The 21356-nt window shown below is 41.4% G+C and overlaps 1 protein-coding gene across 3 annotated transcripts; it reads left to right on the top strand.

The window, feature by feature from the left end:
- Window positions 1-54: 54 nt before the first annotated feature.
- On the top strand, window positions 55-20262 carry MAP10 (microtubule associated protein 10). Of its 3 annotated transcripts, none has more exons than XM_043926551.1 (3): window positions 55-2659; window positions 2956-3042; window positions 20208-20262. In XM_043926551.1, exons 1-2 carry the CDS (start codon window positions 98-100, stop codon window positions 3001-3003), a joined length of 2610 nt encoding a protein of 869 aa, XP_043782486.1. In that variant the 5' UTR covers window positions 55-97; the 3' UTR covers window positions 3004-3042; window positions 20208-20262. The 3 variants fall into 3 exon arrangements, with proteins under 3 accessions (XP_043782486.1, XP_043782485.1, XP_043782484.1); XM_043926550.1 differs by lacking the exon at window positions 20208-20262 and adding an exon at window positions 15500-16643; XM_043926549.1 differs by lacking the exon at window positions 20208-20262 and having other exon boundaries at window positions 55-4395.
- The last annotated feature ends 1094 nt before the right edge of the window (window positions 20263-21356 follow it).

Genomic DNA, 21356 nt, shown 5'->3' with positions numbered 1-21356 from the left:
TCTCGCGAGAGAACAGGACAGACGCCGGGTTTTCCCTGTTTCTCGCGAGAACGAAGGACTTCAGCTTTCGGCTCCCAGCGTTTCCGGGGTAACAGCAATGGCGTCCGTGGTGTCTGAGCGGCTTTTCTCGTTGGAGCTACTCGTAGACTGGGTATACCTTGAAGCCTGGCTGCCGCAGCCACCCGTGGTTGCGGAGGAGGAGCAAAAGGAGGAGGAGGGAGAGGCAGCATCGTCGCCGCTGCCCTCGCGCAGCCTGTGCCCCGCGGTGGCCTTCCGCCTGCTGGACTTCCCCACGCTGCTGGTTTACCCTCCCGCCGGGCCCGCCGCCCCCTCCCAGGAATCTCGGCCTGGCCTGGTCAGCTTCCGTCGCGGCAAGTCCTGTCTCTTCCGCCTGCAGCCCGCCACCCTGCACCGCCTGCTCCTTCGGACCCCGCTTTACGCCTTGCTGCTGCAGCTGCCCCCCGGGCACCCAACCCCTGCCCCGCAGCTCCTGGGGTCCTGCAGCATCTCTCTGGCCTCGGCGGTCCACAAGATCTTAGGGTCCGCCGCCCCCGGCAGCTCCCAGAGTCATCGGGGAAGTTTCCCGCTGTGTAACCTAGACGGGGAGCGGATTGGGGACATTGCCCTGGGTTACCGTCTGACTGATCTGGGAAGCAGCTTGTTGGGCCATCTGGAGCGGCCAGTCGCTTCCACAGGAGGTGGAGTGGAGGGTATGGAGGTGCAGAAGTCAGTGCAGGTCAGTCCCCAAACCTGGCAGGAAAATCAGCAGCTGCAGCAGCCAGACTCAGAGCCAAGCCCAGGAGAAGCCGATAAGCCTCTGGTGGATGTAAAAATCTCAAGGGCAGGGAAGGATTTGAAGGGAAGAGCTTTCCATAGCAAGGCTGACTCTGATTACACGGATTCTATGGAAAATGGCAAAACCAACTCTGTTATGTGTTCAGAGGGTAGCAGTGAGAGGAGTAGCCCACCAAATCAGGAAGGCACAGAGATGGAACTTGAAACTAACATAATTTGCCCTCCTCCTCTGTATTACACTCATTTGACTCAAGAAAAGGCACCCCCTAAACTGGGTAAAATAACCATTGAGCCTCAAATTAATGCACCTGAGGAATGGGATGATGGTACGTTCCTGAAAGAAAACCTTGTAAATCCCCCAACACATACTAATCCTCCAGAACATACAAATTCTGCAACAGGTGAGAGTGGTCCAGTGCTTGTAAATCCTGCATGCATTCAGGATACAGGAGCAAGTAGTCAAACTACAGATCATCCTCCAACTGAACATAATAGAATTAATACTATAAGGCAGCTGCCTTTGTTAAATGCTTTGTTGGTTGAGTTGTCCTTGTTATACAACCAACCCATGGCAAGCCCTACTCATATACATCCTCACTTAGCCTGGTTATATAGAACTGAGGATAAGAAGTCACCAGAATCTTCAGTGAAATCCACCTGTAAATCTGAATCTAAGAAGGATAAGCTTTCTGTGGGGGAAAATGAGAAGTCAATGAGTCTTCAGTATAAAAAGAACCAAACTGAAAACCTTAAGAAAGGTAAATATTTTGAAAAGAAAGGTGGTGCCCCCCCCAAAAGAGTTTCAAGGGGAAGACTACTTTATGGCTTAACAAACACACTTAAACTACGTTTAAAACAAAAAAATCCTAATATGTTGGTAGAACATGAAAAGAGAGAACAGTATAGAAAAATGCAAACACAAATGTTAGGTGCAAAACTCAGAATTCCATCATCCAAAGTTAAGATACTAAGTTTTGCTGAACTGTATCAGAAGCCACCTGAACTACCTAAAGAAAAGTGTTTAGAATCAGATGCATCTTGTGCTGAAAATAGCAATACCTCAAAGCAAATTAGTGTAGTTGATGATGACCCTAACACAACCAAAGAAACTAAACTGAAACGTGCAACTGAAAAGACAGCTGATTGTGATGAAAATAGAAGCAATAATGGTTTTTTGGGAGAAATTGTGAGTCCTGCAAATTCTGTCATCTCAGAAAGGTTTATTCGTACAAATATTTTGGAAGGAAAAGTGGAAGTGAAAGTCCAAAGTCCAGGTGTTTTCCAGCAGGTTGCAGTAGTTGACAGAATTGTAATAGATAAAGAAATAGATGACAAGCAGGTCAAAATCACTAGTGATGACATTCTAACTGCTGATATCAATGAAAACAATCAAACTACAAGTAGTTGCTCTGACAGTATCTCAGAACTAAAGTATTCAGATGACTTCACCAGCCCTTGCAGTTCTGAAGACACCAGCAGAATTTTACGAGCTCGTGATAGCAGTCCAGGGACAGAAAATCCAAAACACAGTCAACGTACAAGCAAGTCCAGTGAAACAAAGTTGTCCATAAGGAAAAACAGCAGTGAAAAGAGTTCTGTTCTTAGCCCACCTTTTTCAGCTGGATCTCCAGTACTCTCATATAAAAGATTTCCTGTTTCAAAGACTCAAGATAAAAGTTTGGAGGAAGCATCTTCCAGTGATTTCTCTTCATCACACTGGACTGAGGAAAAAGAAAACCAGAGAGACCAAAACAGTATGCATAATTTTAAAGTTCTAAAGCAGGATCGTGACATCTCTGCTAAACCTAAAACAAGAACAGTTTGCAAGTCCTCAGAAAAAAGCCAGTCACCTCGGACATCTCAAGTGAGTTCTTACCTGCCTTCTAATCTGTCGGAACTAGAACTTAATGTCCTGGATAGCAGTACTTTAGATCACTTTGAAGAAGACAGTGATGACCTTGGTTCACTAAACATTTCCAAGCAATGCAAAGATATTTGTGAATTAGTAATAAACAAACTTCCAGGATATACAGTGTAAAAATATGTGCTTTTAAATAATATTTAATTTGTTTTATAATCTGTGTGTACTATTAGTGAAACAATTTTAATAGCTGTACATAATTTTTAGTACATAAATTAATGTGAATAATTCTTTTTCAGAATATAAGTGTTTCGTCATTCCTTTGGGGTTTAGGATTCTGCCACTAAATCTGACAAGACTGATCATGAGATGATCTTATAACGTAGGTAAGATTTAAGTTGTTTAACCTTGTAAAAATAAAAAGTATCTTCCTAAACTGCTCCTATTAAAGTATCCTAAAGCTGACTTCATTCACACCATTGAAAACTGAAGGCTGGTTAACAAAGATACCTTCAAATTTTAATGGGAATAAATCATTTAATGGATATAGAAGACTTACTGTATGAGACCCAGAAAGGTACAGAAGAATTTAGGGTATAGCTACTGCAGTTATAAGGGCTTACCATTTTATTTAGATGTGAGTTCTTTAGGGAAATCTTCCAGGACCCATATGCATTCCACATCTCTAATAGGCGGAATCCTTTTTATATGCTGTCATAGTGCTCTGTGTACCTTTTCTTAAAACCACAATCTGGGTGGCTGCTTGGTTAATGTTTATCTTGTGCTAAACCTAAGTTCTGTGATTGAAGGGACCATGTCTGTCTGAGCAGCAATATGGTCTTAGTACCTGGCACAGTCTCTGGCATATGGCTGGGGTGCAATAAAAGCATTTGTTGAACAAATAAGTGATGGCCGTACACTTAACATACCTAACGAGAGAGGTTAGAATTAAGCAGTAAAACATGCAGAAACCTAAAAAATATCCTTCTTGGATACTGGCTATTTGACTACAGTATTTTTGTTTTGCTGAAACACCTTTTGATGTTCTCTGAAGTATTTGGAGAAAGGAGCTAAAAAAGGTGTCTTCCTATACAGTTTATTGTATAGAAATTCAGTTTATTGTCATTTCAGCCTTTTCAAGTTATTTTTAATGTATGATAGTTTGTTCCTATGAAATCTAGTGATCGTTTCTTTATAATTTCTTCCATTGTTTTTATATTTAGATCTTATTCTGTGTGCAGATATTTACATGTATTTTCTTCTGTGTTATATTTAAATTTTACACTTAAGTTTTAATATAGCTAATACTTTTGGATATATGAGGTGAGGTCCTAATTTTCTTAAGTAATTAAATAATTATGTAGGTATTATCTTGTCTGATCATAATAATAGAATTTAGTTAGATGGTGAGATGAAGAGACTATATTTTGAGGAGAAATATGAATAAAGAATAATGATGGGAATGAACACAATGTCACAATGTACTCATGGGACTGAGAAGACCTTATGTGATCTTGATTAGAATGGTAGAGTCACACTAGAGTGGTAGAAGAAAAATTTGTTGAGTAAGAAAATACCAGATTGTAGGAGCTTCAAATGTCAAGCATACCCATAAAGTCCTAAGCAGTAAAATCAGTATTTTAATGTATAAGTGAGCACCAGTAAGTAGTCATGACATTTTGAATATTTTAAATTATTGAAATAAACTTTTAGAGATCCAGAAATTATACCAGTGAAAATTTTGGAGTGTGAAATGTTTTTAATGGCTATGACCTTACTTTTTTGGTAAATAGAAAACATAGTGTTTCATTTCACAAAATCAAGCTAATTTACTGCTAGATGCTGCAGCTGGCTACTCAGATGACATCATTTTGGCCTGCAGATTGTTAGCAAGTTTTCATTATCATGGAGGAAACAGAAAATATAAGCAATATTAGAATAATCAGAGAAATAATTCTTTAAAAACTGAGAGTAAATTGTTGTGCATGATGAGAATGGGTAAGGAAAATGGTGAATTCAGTATATTTAAGGTTCAACAAAGACTAAAGAACTTTAAATTACAAAATTGAGTAGCTAAATAAGCTTCTCTTTGAATTATTCCATGAACACCTATTTCTAGAATTGTGGAGGTGGTGGTTTTTCCAGCTTAATTCTAATGAAATACCTGTTTCATGTATTTAGCACTTCCTGTTTGAATCCTATATTCAAATTGTACTTCATGTTTTAATTCTAAAACCTGTAAACTTAGTACTTTAAGAATGTCATAATAGATACTACTCCTGAAGCCTTAATTATCTCCTTAAATTACTTAAAATCATTGACACATGAAATAGTTGTTTTAGGTTAAAAATGAGACGAGAAGGATCCAGCAAGTCCTGGCTCACAAACTGTCATTCTGTACAAGGATCAGATATTTTAATCTAAATTAAAACATAAATAGCCCGAAGGATGGCTATATCTCTTGGTCCAAGGACAGTTTATGACTAGGCAAATATAAATATTATGTATCTAATAGACAGATACAGATATTATTTATCTTATTTAGATGTTGCTTTGTTATGAAATTTCTTTGCCTTGCCAGCAACACACTGTGATAATTAAAAACTTGTTTTTTAAAATTGATAGTCTTTTCCTGAACTTTCAGGGTCATAAATAGGGAAGAGTGTCACTTAATTGTAAAACTGAGCTGCTGCAATCCAGCTTTTCTGAGCAGCTTAGGTATCTAAACTGCTGTGTTAGGGCTACCTCTCTATAATATTAAGAGGCAACTGTCAACAATGACAAGTTCTTTGAACTTATTAAAGCAGATTCAAAGAGGACTGTGCAGATGCATATGTCCAATTTTTTTTTTTTCTGGAGTCATCTGCATGCTATTCATGACATTTCTAAATACAAAGAACAGTGATACTGAACTCTTAGGCACTTGTGGCTCTGTTGAGAGCCACCTGTTCACATCTTGATTAAATTAATTTTTCTGCCTGTACAAGCAGTGCGTTTATTATGCAGTCACATTTAGGAACCAAATTTTATTTGTTACAACATACAGGTCAAGACTATCAATTAAAAAAAACAAGGTTTTGATTATCACATTGTGTTGTTGGCAAGGCAAAAAAATTCATAACAAAGCAACATCTAAATAATATTTATATTTTATTTGTCTATTAGATACATAATATTTATATTTGCCTAGTCATAAACTGTCCTTGGACCTCGAGATATAGCTGTCCTTTGGGCTATTTATGTTTTAATTTGGATTTAAAATATCTGGATCCTTGTACAGAATGACAGCTTATGAGCCAAGACTTGCTGGATCCTTCTCATTTCTAACCTAAAACAATATGAGGGTAATTTACTTGGTCAAGGACCAAAACATTTTTAGTGTTTTTCTCCAGAGATCTAACTGTCATGCCAGGAAATATTAGACCTCAGAATGAGCTTTATTAGGTTGGAGTGCCAAGCCACAGTACTAGAAATATTTTCTTATTTTCCAAACATTTCTCATATCTCTGTTATACAAGTAATATGTATATCAATTCTAGAAAAAATTAGAAAATTCAGATAAGAAAAAAGTTTATGTGCTTTAAAAATTTTAAATTTAAAAGGAAGGTTATGGTCCTTTCCTTTCAAAAATCCCACCAAAATGAGAGAAGAGGTATAAAAATTAGAGTGAGTCCCAGAGAATAAGGAAAATGCTGGTGGTGGACAAGATACTTGGAGGAACTTCCAGAAGAGACAAAGCAGATGGAATTAGGTTGCTGAAAAATTGACTGGAAATCTATTCTTCAACATAGCTCAGGGAGATGCTGCTGGAGAGATGAGAAGATGGTGTTTTCTAACAAAGCCCAGAGATAAACATCAAATTCAGTGAGCAAATCTTAAGAAGGAGCAGGTCATGGGACACAAAGGGTAGAAAGCAAACGCTGAGTGTGATGGAGAAGCTGGGGCTGGGCTAAAGGTTATCTACTAGAAGAGGTGTTGGGACCAAAGAGAAAAAATACTTTTGCTTTGGATGGCAAAACATGTTAGCAATGTCTTTCTCAATTTTATTGGAAAGACCACTAATCCTAGTGGCAAATTACAGTGTTAAAGCCCTGGTCTTTGGAGACAGGTGGGTGGTGATTACATCTTTGGTCATGCTATGTATTTTTTTGACATTATTTCTTCATTATAAGATTAGTTTGGGGGTTGAATCAAATAACATTTATCTAGCATATATAACAGCAAATGCGCCTGGACTGTTGGTGTATTTAATAGTACAGAAAATGTACCATGTATCTGTATTCTTGCCCTTCGGGGGATATATTTTCAATAAAACCTCAGTCAGGAAGTCAGCTCTTCCTTCCAAAGGTTAAAACAAATGTTTCATTTGACATTGTAACTGAGTAGGAGAACCCTTGACAACAGGAATCCATGGAAAGTTTTGGGCTTTAATAAGAATGTTTGTGTTTGTCCAGCAGCAGGCCAGTGCAGGAGATCAGACAAGCTCCTGAGTAACAGTACAAGATAGCAGCTGAAGGCCATAAGGTAGAAAGAAGGCATGTGCAAGGGGACAGGTCCACAAATCACTAAATGAGGGAGTTATTACAGGTTCAGAAACCTATACTTGCAAACTTGACTATTCAGGATACTTTGTCTTATTTGTTTATTTTTTGTTTTGTTTTCTTCTTGGTTTTAATATAGTTCTCCTTGAACTATATTGTAGCTGAGCCATAAGAACAAAAGGATCTTGTAGTTGAGCCATAAGAGCAATAGGAAGTGGATTTGGCTATGGCTCATAATTGAGCTGAAACCCTAACAGAGGAGCAGTAAACCCCCAGGGTCTACATAGTGAAAGACAGAAAAAAGATCCAACCCCTCTTCTGTCCAGAGATTTCTCCTTCAGCTATTCTCCCCAAGAAACCTTGGAGGGTTTTGCCTTTTGTTTCATTAAGGGAAGCTGCTCAGATTCAGAGTTTCACACCCAACAGTGGCCTGGAGGACTGTGTTTCCTTAATTGTGATGTTGATGTTAATGCTGAGGAGAGAATTGGGGCAGGATTTGGATTCAGAGTGACATAAATAATGGATTGCTTTATATGTGGAAGAGCCTGTTGTCAGCAGTGTTAGTCTGAAAATGATTGCTTGCATATCCAGAATTCTTAAGGGTATTTCCACATACTTTGGACAGTATTTGTTAACCTGAAGGAGGAGATCTTTCTGATCTGGAAATGTTCAAGGCATGAACGCTGGCGTTGTGTCAGCAAAGTTCTCCATATCTCCCTCTGTAGTGGCCAGAAGCCAGGTGTTTAGGGAGGCACATTTTTTCTTTTCAGATGGCACGGCCTTACATTCCAGTGCACCTTATCTGAATCTATGATTTCTTGCTACTCTCTTGCTACTTCACTGATCACAGCATGAGCGCATACCGTCAGCATCTAAGAATCTATGTGAGAGGTGAGATTTCACTAAAAGAATGGCCTTTTCACTGGAAAATAGGATTGCTGGAGAAACAGAGTATTTTGGTCTCCGTTAATGTCATTAATTTAATCCTAATGCTTCCTGACACTGATTAGCACCTTATAGCTGGTGAAGGACTTCCACTGTCTCACTTCATCTTCACGAGCACCCCATAAGTTGTTAGTATAGATGAGAAAACGGAAGCTGTTTTTCTCATTCATTGCCTTTCTCACTTTCTAGAAAAACCAAAAGACTGTTGGTCTAAATCTCAGGAAGTTAATGTTTCTTCAATACTTCTATCATTTCCAGAATCAGAGTGGATAGCAGTTATCTATAAAGTTCCAGTTTGAAACATTATAAGGGATGGGATGGGGAGGTAGGTGGGAGGGGGGTTCAGAATGGGGAACACACGTAAATCCATGGCTGATTCATATCAATGTATGGCAAAAGCCACTACAATACTGTAAAGTAATTAGCCTCCAACTAATATAAATAAATGAAAAAATAAATAAAAGTAGGAAAAAATGTTTTTTAATTAAAAAAAAGAAACATTATAAAGTTGTGTTGTATTTTAGGCCTCCCTATTATTTTTATGTATTTTAATTTTATCTTCTAACTTAGCTGTTTTTACTAAACTAGAAGTATGCTCTCCTGCATCAACAAAGAAGTACCCACCTCTATGCTGAGAATATGATTATACTGAATCCTGGTGTGGTATTAAAAAGTAGCTGAATGACTTCCCTGGTGGTCCAGTGGTTTGGACACTATGCTTTCACTGCAGTGGTCATGGGTTTGATCCCTGGTCAGGGAGCTGAGATCCCACATGCCACAGCCTCCCCAAAATAATAATAAAAAGCAGCTGAAATTTTAGACAAGTCAGAAAAGAAAGCTTGAATACACAGGAATGTGGAGCCGGAAGATACTTTGGAAATCACTTAGTTCAGTTCCTTCACTTAATAAATAAGGGCTGTGTCCCTGAATAATGAAGTTTGTTAGCTTCTTGCCCCCTCTTTCCATTTGAAGATGCCACCTCGTGTGTTAAACCGGGATCACTGCAAACCCAGTCTGTGTGTCTGGCAAGCTTTCTATAACATTCATAGTAAAAACACTAACCAAAAATGAACGACTTAGAGATGTGGGAATCATACTCTTTGCCACAGGGAAGGCATTTGTGTTTGGGATCAGACAGACCTGTTGGAGTCCTGGCTTCACCTCTTAGCTGTTAACCTTGGCAAGTCTCTCTGGAGCTCAGTTTTCACAGCTGTGAAATGGAGAAATGAATCATCATAGTGAACGTCCATTGTGAGTTTCTTAACAATATTCACTGCCTTTCTACTACTACTGTGTAGGTCAAGCCCAGGTAGGGGATGTGTACCAGAAGAGGTGATTCTGATGGTGAGATACAACAGTCTCAGTCTTCCTAACGCATGGGTACCACCTACTTTTGCCAAAAACTGGACGACTGACACCTGCGTCCTTCTAACTAAAGAGATCGTGAACCCACTGGCCTCCTGAATTGAACTGCTCATCTCCACGTCAGTTCAGTGCTGTACTTCTCCCTCCTTAATGGACTTTGCCATTGAAACCCCACCTTCCATTCCAGGCCCTGTTGCCTGGTCCTCAACTAGAAGTGAGGAACCCAATTAAGTTACAGAAAAGGAGATAGATTCTTGACAGCTATAGAGTAGCAACAGGTATGGCTCTTCAGAAGCAGAATACATCAGAGGAGCTGTCCCATGCACTTCTACACCCTGAAATATGTACATGAATTGCCATGGGTTAGACTGCTGGTGGGTGACCTAAGGAATGCTCCAGCCATACTCCATATCCCCCTGAAGAGGAGGGGCTCAGAAAAATGTTCATAGGGCTGGTTTCATGGGAATGCAGCCTGTGCGGTTGTGTAAACCCTGTACTCAGAAGAGCCTCACACTGGGTTTAATGCTCTGCTGTTGTCATGTTGAAATTCTCCATTACTTTCCCTTTGAGCTTGGGTTTTTGAGTGACGTCTAATGGGACAAGAGGACATCCACATTAGTGGGGGAGATGTGTGCCATGTGTGTGTCCAGTCTGGTTTCTTCCCGTCCTGTTCACATGCAGCTTTCCTAGACAACTAGCTTCTACTCAGGGCCCCATTAAGGAAAGCACAGCTCATGGTTTAAAGTTATCACTGTCTTGAAATTCTTAACAATTTTATCTTTGAGTTTGTGTTGTGCAAACATACAAGTGGGCCCTAGGAAGCTGTGAATAAAGCTAGTGGAGGTGATGGAATTCCAGTTGAGCTATGTCAAATCCTAAAATATGATGCTGTGAAAGTGCTGCACTCAATATGCCAGCAAATTTGGAAAACTCAGTAGTGGCCACAGGACTGGAAAAGGGTCAGTTTTCATTCCAATCCCAAAGAAGAGCAATGCCAAAGAATGTTCAAACTACTGCACAACTGCACCCATTTCACATGCTAACAAGGTCATGCTCAAAATCCTCCAAGCAACAACAGTACATGAACTGAGAACTCCCAGATGTTCAAGCTGGATTTAGAAAAGACAGAGGAACCAGAGATCAAATTGTCAACATCTGTAGGATCATAGAAAAAAAGCAAAGGAATTCCAGAAAAACATCTGCTTCGTTGACTATGCTAAAGCCTTGACTGTGTGGAACACAAACTGTGGAAAATTCTTAAAGAGATGGAAATACCAGACTACCTTACCTGCTTCCTGAGAAAACTGTATGCAGGTCATGAAGCAACGGTTGGAACTGGACATGGAACAACAGACTGGTTCCAAATCAGGAAAGGAGAACATCAAGGCTGTATATTGTCCCCCTGCTTATTTAACTTATATGCATAGTACATCGTGAGAAATGCCAGTCTGGATGAAACACAAGCTGGAATCAAAATTACCAAGAGAAATATCAATAACCTCAAATATGCAAATGACACCACCCTTATGGCAGAAATTGAAGAGGAACTAAAGAGCCTCCTGATGAGGGTGAAAGAGGAGAGTGAAAAAAATTGGCTTAAAACTCACCATTCAAAAAACTTCAGTACCATTTTTCTAGATTCCATATATATGTGTGTGTTAGAATACAGTATTTTTCTTTCTCTTTCTAACTCACTTCACTCTGTATAGTAAGTTCTAGGCTCATCCACCTCATCAAAAAACTAACATCATGGCATCTGGTCCCATCATTTCATGGCAAATAGATGGGGAAACAATGGAAACAGTGACCGGCTTTATTTTCTTGGGCTCCAAAATCACTGTGGACAGTGACTGCAGCCATGAAATTAAAAGATGCTTGATCCTTGGAGGAAAAGCTATAACAAACCTAGAGAGCATATGAAAAAGCAGAGACATTAATTTTGACAACAAACGTCTGTATAGTCAAAGCTATGGTTTTTCCAGTAATCATGTATGGATGTGAGAGTTGGACAATAAAGGATGAGAGCTGAAGAATTGATGCTTTTGAACTGTGATGTTGGAGAAGACTCTTGAGTGTCCCCTTGGATTCCAAGGAGATCAAACCAGTTAATCCTAAAGGAAATCAGTCCTGAATATTCATTGGAAGGACTGATGCTGCAGATGAAGCTCCAATGCTATGGCCACTTGATGTGAAGGGCTGACTCATTGAAAAAGACCCTGATGCAGGAGAAGGAGACAACAGAGGATGAGGTGATTGGCTGGCATCACGAACTCAATGGACATGAGTTTGAGCAAACTCTGGGAGGTAGTGAAGGACAGGAAAGCCTGGCATGCTGCAGTCCATGGGGTTGCAAAGAGTCAGACAAGGGTGAGCGACTAAATGAAAACAACAAACATACCAATTCAAGTCTGATGGGACAGTGGTGTGTGCCTGAGTAAACAGGTACAATGTGCATATTTATCTCTTTGCTGCCCTATTTGCATACAGTGTTCATGATATCCAAGGGCACAGAATTCCAGGGACTCACAGTCTGTGGGAGCTCAGTGCAACTCAGCCTAGCACAGGTGAGTGCATTCCGTCTACACCTGGGCATTCTGAGAGGCTGGGCTCTCTTTGGGTGCCAGAACTGGTTTCACATACAGAAAGAAGGCAGTGCTATTCCAAAAAGTATGAATGACCGAGGAACTCCATCATATTTTTTGACTGGCTTGTGTTACTTCCCTATGTTAGTCAACCACTGACATTCAAAATGATGATACAGGAGAAAAGAGAGCAGCCTAGGGTTCCTTGTCCTTCCAGCTCCTCAGTCATCAGGAAGCCTATGGTGGAGGATGTCAGTGGGATGTGCAGGCATCAAGAAGTGGAACAGAAGAGTTAGTTTAGTTGGGACCACATTTCCACTATCTGCATGCCAAATAAATATTACGTATTACATAAATATTACAAGATACCAGCTGTAATTTTGATTTCCACCTACAAGTAAATATTCTATTCATACTTAAAACTGACCTTTCAGAATGTAAAGATGAACAGTCAAAATTAGGTTAAAGATTTTAATTTTCCTTTACATTGAAATACATTGAACAGTGAGACAGCATTCTAAAATGATCCCTCAATGACTTATGCCCTTGTACAATCCTCATGTAGCAAGTCGGCAGGACCTGAAGTTTGCTTCTAACTAGCAGACTATGGCAGAGGTGAAGGAGTTTGGCAGAGGTAATTAAAGCCCCTAATCAGTTAACTTGAAATAATCAATGAATCAAAGTGAGATTATCCTAGGTGGGCCATACCTAATCAGGCAAGCCCTATAAAAGTGTATAGAAGTGAGACTTTTCTTCTGCTGACCTTGAAGAAATGAGCACTGTGAGTCCTGCAGCTGGAAAAAGAGTTCTGCCAACAACAGCCTGAGCTTGAAAGTGGACTCCAAGCCTCAGATGAGACCCCAGCCCTGGCCGACACCAAGACTGAAGCCTGTGAGACCCTGGGCAGAGCACCCAGCTACACATTACTGGACTCTTTATCCACAAAGACTGTGGGACACTACATGGGTGTTGTTAGAAGTGGCTAAGTTTGGGGGTAATTTGTTATGCAGCCATAGAAAGTTAATACAAACAGCCAATAAAAGCACCATGACAAGTTGAGAAAAAGACCTTGGAAGAAAGGGAAAAGTTTTATATTTTAGGCACTCCCTATTTTTGAACAGGCCCTGCATTTTTACTTTTCACTGAGCCCTGCAGATTCTGTAACTGGCCCTGGCTGTTACTCCAAGCTTAGTGAGGCACATCCAAGGACTGACAGGCTTTCTGCTTGACTCTCCAGCGCACCCGGGCTTTGGCACAGCTTTTCTGGCCTTGCTGTGTATCATACTTGTGAATACGGGGCGGGGGGGAGGCGGTGGCTACGCGTTTCCTCTGTAGAATTGGAACACCATCTTTAAATTTTTAATTTTATAGTCTGAACTCAAACGCCTACATTTCACACTAATGACAAATTTGGCTTCTGAAACTTTTATATAAAATTACTCATAGTAATTCTTTGGGGGTAGAACTAATGTAATTCTGCATACAATATTTTTAATGCATAACAAAATGATTGAACAATCCATAACCATTTAGGAACTGTGTCCTATTTATTCTTGACAGTTAATTTCTAAAGTTTTTTTTTTTTTTTTTTTTAAGGACTGACTTTCTCCATAAGGCTTCTTTAGCACTAGTTGCAGGCTTCTGCAATAGTGCTATTTCCTCAAAATGGTTAGTTTTGTAGATGTTCTGGGTATATGTGTGTGTAACCACTTTGACCCACTTCCCTGTTTTGGAGAACAAATATAATAATTCTCCTATTCTAGTCCGGTAGGTAGTGCCAGCTCCACGTACTTGTGTTAACAGGAAATTCAACATCAAAATTTAATGAACTGCCATCCCAAAGGACCAAGGTCCTGAGACGCTTACTTCTTCTTACTTAAGTAAGATCTCTCCTGCTTACAAATGCCAGACCCACCTGCTAAGTAACTGGGCTTGGTTTTCAGCTGTCATGGTTTCTGTTGCTGTGAAAAAGTTTGGTGTCTGAAGACCAGTCCTCTTCCTGGTCTTGACTCCAGCACAGTTTGTGAGGGTGCAAGTTACTTTGGTTTTTGTTCATGAGTTCAAATGCACAGAGTGGCTGAATCTGGAGTTGTCTTAAAGCCTTTCCCCCTGATGATCTCTCTGTACAGAGCAAGGACCACTAGGACAGATGCTTACTTCTCTTGTCTGCTTTGGGGTCTTTTCCTCCCAGAGAGTTTTGACTGAAACTAGCCTAAGACATCAGAGTTCCTAATTAGTTCAAACATCTAAAGGGAAGGAGTCATGCATGGACTGGATTCTGCTCTTCTCTGAAGCCTACTGAATCCCACACGAATCTATTCTCAGTTTTCATCAAATCACAAAAATGATTTGATTCCTAAAGCCAGTGATTGTGTGTGTGTGTGTGTGTGTGTTAGTCCCTCAGTCATCTCTGACTCTTTGTGACCCCATGGACTGTAGCCCACCATGCTCCTCTGCCCATGGGATTCTCCAGGCAAGAATACTGGAGTGGGTTGCCATTTCCTTTTCCACGAGATCTTCCCAGACCAGGGATTGCACTAGTGTCTTCTGCATTGGTTGGCAGATTCTTTACCATCTGACCCACCAGGGAAGCCCCAGAGAGACCTTTGCGGTGTTGTGAGCAGAGTCCAAGAACATTTCTGGAGAGTGTTCTGTGTCCTGTTTTGGAAAAGTGGTTGGCAGTGCTGGCTTAAAATAATAAAGAAAACTCACTTTCCCTGTGCCAGGCACCTCCTACATGTGTATGTGTTGAGAATGTCTTATTCAGTTTTGTTTTCGTCTCTCATCCTTAGCAAGGAGCCTACTGCAGCCCCTTTCATAAAGTATACATTTAATGGATGCTGGTGGAGTTGAATTGAAACAATAATTAGAACTAGCATCTATTCATGGGGCTTCCCAGGTGGCATTAGTGGTAAAGAACCTGTCTGCCAATGCAGGAAAGGAAATGCGGATTCAGTCTCTATGTGGGGAAGATCCTCTGGAGGAGATGGCAACCCACTCCAGTATTCTTGCCTGGAGAATCCCATGGACAGAAGAGCCTGATGGGTTATAGTCCATGGGGTCACAAAGAGTCGGACGTGGCTAAAACGACTTAGCACATAGCACAGTATCTATTCATAGTTTACAAATTAGGGTCTGCTATACTCTGTCTGCCTCACCGCTTAGCTAAGAGTTCTGCCACACAGAAATCTGGGTGCTGGGGCCCAGGGAATAGTGACCCATGAAACTAACTTCATCCCCTTTAATCCTAAAGAATAAATCAAGGTCGAAACTCTTCCGTTGATTCCGCCATCCAATTCATTTGACTGATAATCCTTAGGTCCACTTGGGTTAAGAATGAGATGACCACAGACCAGGGAGATGCCCTGCACATCCTTGATGTCGCTCTTGTTCTTCAAATTTACTCTCAGATGGGTTATGCAAGCTGACGCCCCAGAATTCCTGGCGCACTTGTGTAGCGGATGTTTTCCTGGCTGACAACTATTCCAACATATGGCACCTCCTGAGAAACACCAGAAGACCGAAATAGTCTGATCTCCAGGCTTCGACTGCAGTTCTTGAAATAGCTTGGTTATAAAACTCACAACAAATAACACTTCCTTTGACACTCAGGGTGTGAGGAAGAGCTAGACTGTGGTGTGTATTTAGACCACTTTGTACCTGAATTTAAATTTTTAACGTTCTCTTTAGAGGCATGCAGTTTCACCGTGTGCATGTTAAAGAACAGCAATGCAAATGAATGTGTTTGGTCTCCAGTCTGTGGACTCATTCACTTGTTTTTATTGTGTAGCATTTTAAAGATTGAGAATAATTATGACGAGTCCTGTGTAAACATCACCCAGGTTTACCCCCATGCTGGCATTATGCCATGCTCTCTCTCTCTCTCTGTCTCTCATAAACGAACATCAGCTACCTCTGAAAGCCCCTTGTGGGCCCTCTCCCATTTCTTTGCCCTCCCTTCTGAAGAGTAACCATTACTCTAGGTTACTGTAGACTCTTCCCATTCCCATGGGGGAGGGCATGTAGGTTGTTTCCAGATTTTTTTTTTTGTTGTTACCAATAATGCTGTAATTAACATTCTTATCCCTATGTGCCCATCTGCTCAAATTTCCTTAGGATTTTGTACCTGGAATTGGAATTGCCAGGTGCTATGGTATATGCATCTTCAGCACTGCCAAATCACTCTCCAAAGTAGTTGAACAAATCTACTGTGCTGTCAGCAGCATATGAGAGCGCCCTTTCTTCATATTCTATCACAAAATTCAGTGAAGACTCGACATTTTAGTTTAGCTGCTCTGTCTAACTAGTGTAGCTTTACAGTAAGTACTGATCTCTAGAAAGGCAAGCCCACGCCCTTCTGTTTTTGAGTTGTCTAAGCCAGCAGTTCTCAGACTTTTTGAGCCCTTTACACTCTTAGAAATTGAGTACTCCAAAGAGCTTTTGTTTATGTGAATTATTTCCATCAATATTTACTAGCAGTCAAAAATGCAAGGGTTTTTTTTTTTTGAGGTGGACCATTTCAAGGCGAGGATGGGATGCTTTGAGAGAATAGCATTGAAACATGTATACTATCATGTGTGAAACAAATTTCCAGCCCAGGTTGGATGCATGAGACAGGGTGCTCAGGGCTGGTGCACTGGGGTGACCCTGAGGGATGGGATGGGGAGGGAGGTGGGAGGGGGGTTCAGGATGGGGAACACATGTACACCTGTGGCTGATTCATGTCAATGTATGGCAAAACCACTACAATATTGTAAAGTAATTAGCCTCCAATTAAAATAAGATAAAATAAACTGTATTAAGAGAAAAAAAATAAAGTCCTTATTGAGTTTGTTACAGTATTGCTTCTGTTTTACATTTTGATTTTTTGGTCACGAGGCATGTGAGATCTTAGCTCCCCAATCAGGGATTGAATCTGCAACCCCTACATCAGAAGGTGAGGTCTCAACCACTAGACCACCAGAGAAGTCCCAAAAATGTGAAGTTTTTTAAATGTGTAGTTACGAATCCATTTAAAAGTGTCACTGGTAAACCTATTACATGTGAGCATGAATAACACTTTTCAATAAAAAAGTAACTAATATTCCAAAACAAGAAGATTCTAATGGCACTGTTTTATATTTTTGCAATTTTTTTTAATGTCTGGTTTAATTCCCATAGCTGCTCCTGCATTCAGTCTATTATGATATTAACTATCATGTAGCCTCTGGACAATTCCAGAGTGAGGGAATGAGAATGAACATGGCAAATAATGTCTCAGTATTATTACGAAAATAGTTTTGATCTCTTAGACCACCCCCACCCCCGACACCTACAAGAGTCTCAAGGATCCCCTGGAGTCCTTGGGTCCATCCTTCAAAAATGCTGTTCTAAGCTATTCTTGGTTCTTTTACTTCTGTGAGTTTTAGGATCAGCTTATGAAGTTCCACAAAGTAGGCAGGTGTGTGGAATTTATAGATTAATTTGCTAGAACTGGCGTATTTATGGTGGTGTGTGTATGTGTGTGTGTGTGTGTGTGTGTGTATTCTCAGTCATGTCCAGCTCTGGACTGTAGCCGCCAATCTCCTCTGTCCATCAAATTTTCCAGGCAAGAATAATGGAGTGGGCAGCCATTCCCTTCTCCAGGGGATCTTCTTGACCCAGGGACTGAAGCCGTCTCTGGTATCTCCTGTGTTGGCAGGCAGATTCTCTACCACTGTGCCACCTGGGAAGCCATTTATGATATTGGGTATTCGTAAATACACTACATTATCCTATAACTTTAAGCCCTATTGAGTGTCCTTCAATCATATTTTAACATTTTCTTTGTCAGTTCTTATATTTATACACTGTGCTTTAATTAGTCAATTTATGTGTTTGCTGCCATTGTGAATGGACTATTTTAAATGTGTTTTTGAAATTGGCTGGTTGCTGGCATATAATCAGAATCATGTTGATTTCTGTACATTGATGTTGGTTCCAGCAACCTTCCTAAACTCTTCTTTTTTCTTATGATCTGTCCATAGATTTTCTTGACATTTCTATGTAGGCGATCTCATAGTCTAGGAATAACAGTTTTGAAACTCTTATGCCTCTATTTTTTTAGGTGGAGAAGAATAAGGGCTACATTATGTTGGCAAGGACCTCTTCTTGTCCAATGTTGTCAGGAGCTGAGCTGAACAGCCAGGTGACAAGATTGTCAACTAAAACAAGATAAAATTACAGTCAGGCCTTACTGTCAATATAAGCAAGAGTCTGGGGGCTGGTCCCACCAGTGGTTGATTTTCCCTACAGAATGGTATTGAGTGAGTCAGATGTACCAGCCAAGAGGAAGGATCCTTTCATTGCAGTGGATACTCCCCCTTCCCCCCAAAAGCTTCCTGCCATTTATGGACCCAGGACAGCCAGGGGCGGGGAGATGGGGAAGGGGCTGGAACAGCACTGAATACTGTGTCAGAGTGGAGGGAAGTGTCTCCAAGCCGCTCCCACACCCAGGTGGTCTTGGCAGAGGCACCCGAGAAACACCTTGCCCAGTGCCCCGCAATAAGATGGCCTTTGATGGGCGTCCCAGAGCTGTGCAGGGGCGGGTGGGGGCTAAGTGCTTAACGGCGACTTTCTCCCTCCAGACCGTGCACCGCGTCTGCTGTGGGGAGGGCGGCTCTGCCCCAGGAGTCCTGCCGCGTAAGGCCTTGGTCGTCGCCAGGTGGGGGAGACAGGTGAGGGCTGAAAGACCTCACGTAGGATTTTGGCCAAGAGCTGGATTCCTCAAGGTTAAGTGAAGCTGTGATTGTGAGCACCCTTCTCTTATTCCTGACTTTAGAAGGAATGTTTCAAATAGTTCACCATAATACATGGCATTCATTTTAGGTTCGTGATAGATGCGCTTTGGCGTGGTTTAGCCGCTAGGTCGTGTCTGACTCTTGCGATCCCGTGGACTGTACCCTGTCAGGCTCCTCTGACCATGGAATTCTCCAGGCAAGAATACTGGAGTGAGTTGCCATTTCCTTCTCCAGGGGATTTTCCTGACCCAGGGATCGAACCCAGGTCTCCTGCGCTGCAGGCAGATGCTTTACCAACTGAGCCCCAGGGAAGCCCAGATACGCCTTCAGATGGAAGTTTCCTTTAGCTGTTTGGTTGCGATCATTGCATTTTATTTCTTAATCATAAATGTCTTGAGTTTTATCAAGCACTTATCTATATCTATTGGATGAATTATATGCTTTTTCTTCTCTTATCTTGATTTTACCAGTCTTGATTCACCCTTGTATTCTTGGTTCTGATACATTCTATTCTATACAATGTTTGCCAACATTTTGTCAGTAATTGCCCATTCTCATACTATTTTAGTCTACTTTCCACATCAGGGTTATAAGAGCCTTGAAATAATAAATCACGGAACTTTCTATTTCTGTTCTATGGACTGGCTGGGATGAGATAGGAGTGATCTGACATTTAAGATTCGGTAACAATTTGCTTGTAAAACTATTTAAGCCTGGAGTTTCTTTGTGGTAGACTGTTTTGCTTAGACTATTCGGGGGTCCTGGTGTTATGTGATTAGAAAAGCCCAGTGGATTTGTTGCTTAAACAATTTAGTATACCTTTTATACTGCAAAAAAAAGTATAAACATGTTTAATTAAAGCTTTTGTGCAATTTTGAAACGTAAAAAGGGATTCAGGATTGACAGACTCACCTGATTAACCTCCCCACTGCACAGAGGGTATCTGCCCACTTTCTTCCTTCCACTCTGCTTTCCTGTCTTAAATTCCTCCACATCACATTCTTTGGGGTATTCTCCTTTTCTGGACTCAGAAACAATCTTCTTTAGTTTATTAAATTTAAAAAAATAATTTTTATACATTCCATTTGCAATTATTACAAAATATCGACTATATTCCTTACACTGTACAGTACATGCTGTAGCCTATCTCACACTCAATAGTTGGTGCCTCTGACTCTGCACCCCCATCTTGTCCCTCCCCATGCCCCTCTCCCCTCTGGTAACCACTAGTTTAAACCAATCTTCTTTTTAGGCTCCTTTCACACTGCATCTAAAGCTCAAAATTCCCAGCTCTCACCCCTGCCTGTCTTTTCAGTCCGTCCCAGATTTTCCAGATAACTCATCTCTCCATTGCTTCCAGTACCACCTAGATGCTGATGACATCGGGATTTTAATCTCCAGTTCCAGTCCCAGAAGAGTATCCCCAACTTAACAGGTACAGAATGTAACCTGATTTCTACCTGCAACACAGTTCGGGTATTTCTATGTTGCTCTTTCTAGGCCTGCACCTTAGCATCCGCCCACCAGCTCTCTCCTCCGGCACTACTGCCTTTGCAGACAAACTGACTTTGGCTTCAGTTTGGGGTCCTTCAGTAGCTGCACAGAGGAGATGGGCCGGTGGGAGGAGAGGGTCGTTGGGATCCCGGGTCACTCCTTGGCAGTCGTGGCTCCCACTCTGCCCTCTTTGAGTCCCAGGATCTTTTCAGCTGCGGATGCTGGCGGCTCCTTCCTTGTGGCACCGAGGCCCTTACCATCGCTGTGGTCCCTTTGAACTTGGCCAGTCTTCCTAAGTACTCCCTTCATTCAGCTTTCCTCAGTCACCCTGTTTGAGCGTAGAGATGCTGACTGAGGGCACTGCCCAGCATTAGTCAGCACCGCCTCTCTGGCTGCTTCAGACAGAGAACCTCCATCTCCTCCTCCCATCTGCCCCCACTGCCCTCCCCACCCCCTCCCGCCCTGTGGATGCTGCTTCCTGCACACCCTGAAATGAGCCACGTCTCCTCTCCCCGCAACTGAGGAGCAGCCTCTTTCCCAGTCTCCCCACAAAAGTATAAACTTTTGCTTCTTTCAATCTATTCAGTGCAAAAACACGAGTTACGTATTTCTTCACTGCTTAAACCTCACTAATGGTGTTGTCTTAGATTTTGAGTTAAATCCAAGTTCCTCCTCACAGGTCCACAAGGTCTTGCATGACTGGACCTCTGCATGCCTCACTGAAGCCATCACACATGGCCCCTGGCTGCCACACTATGCTCCTAGCACACTGTCCTCCCAGTTGTTCCTTGAATTCGGCAAGCTCATCCACACCGCAGGACCCTTGCTCCTTCTTTTCTTTGTAGACGAAACTCAGGATCCCCTCCGTAGAAAACAATGACTGTGCCCTACATATGTGCCTTTAAAAAAATTTTATTGGAGTATAGTTATCAATGTTGCATTAGTTTTGGGTATGCACCAAAATGTATCAGTTATGCATATCCATGCACCCACCCTTTCTTAGATTCTATTCACA

The sequence above is a fragment of the Cervus elaphus genome, chromosome 15 (assembly GCF_910594005.1).
Source record: "Cervus elaphus chromosome 15, mCerEla1.1, whole genome shotgun sequence".
In the NCBI taxonomy this organism is placed as follows: Eukaryota; Metazoa; Chordata; class Mammalia; order Artiodactyla; family Cervidae; genus Cervus; species Cervus elaphus.
This window is presented reverse-complemented; position numbering and strand designations above follow the sequence as displayed.

Coding starts and splice junctions, on each gene's coding strand:
- MAP10 (XM_043926549.1), top strand. CDS start 98: ATGGCGTCCGTGGTGTCTGAGCGGCTTTTCTCGTTGGAGCTACTCGTA.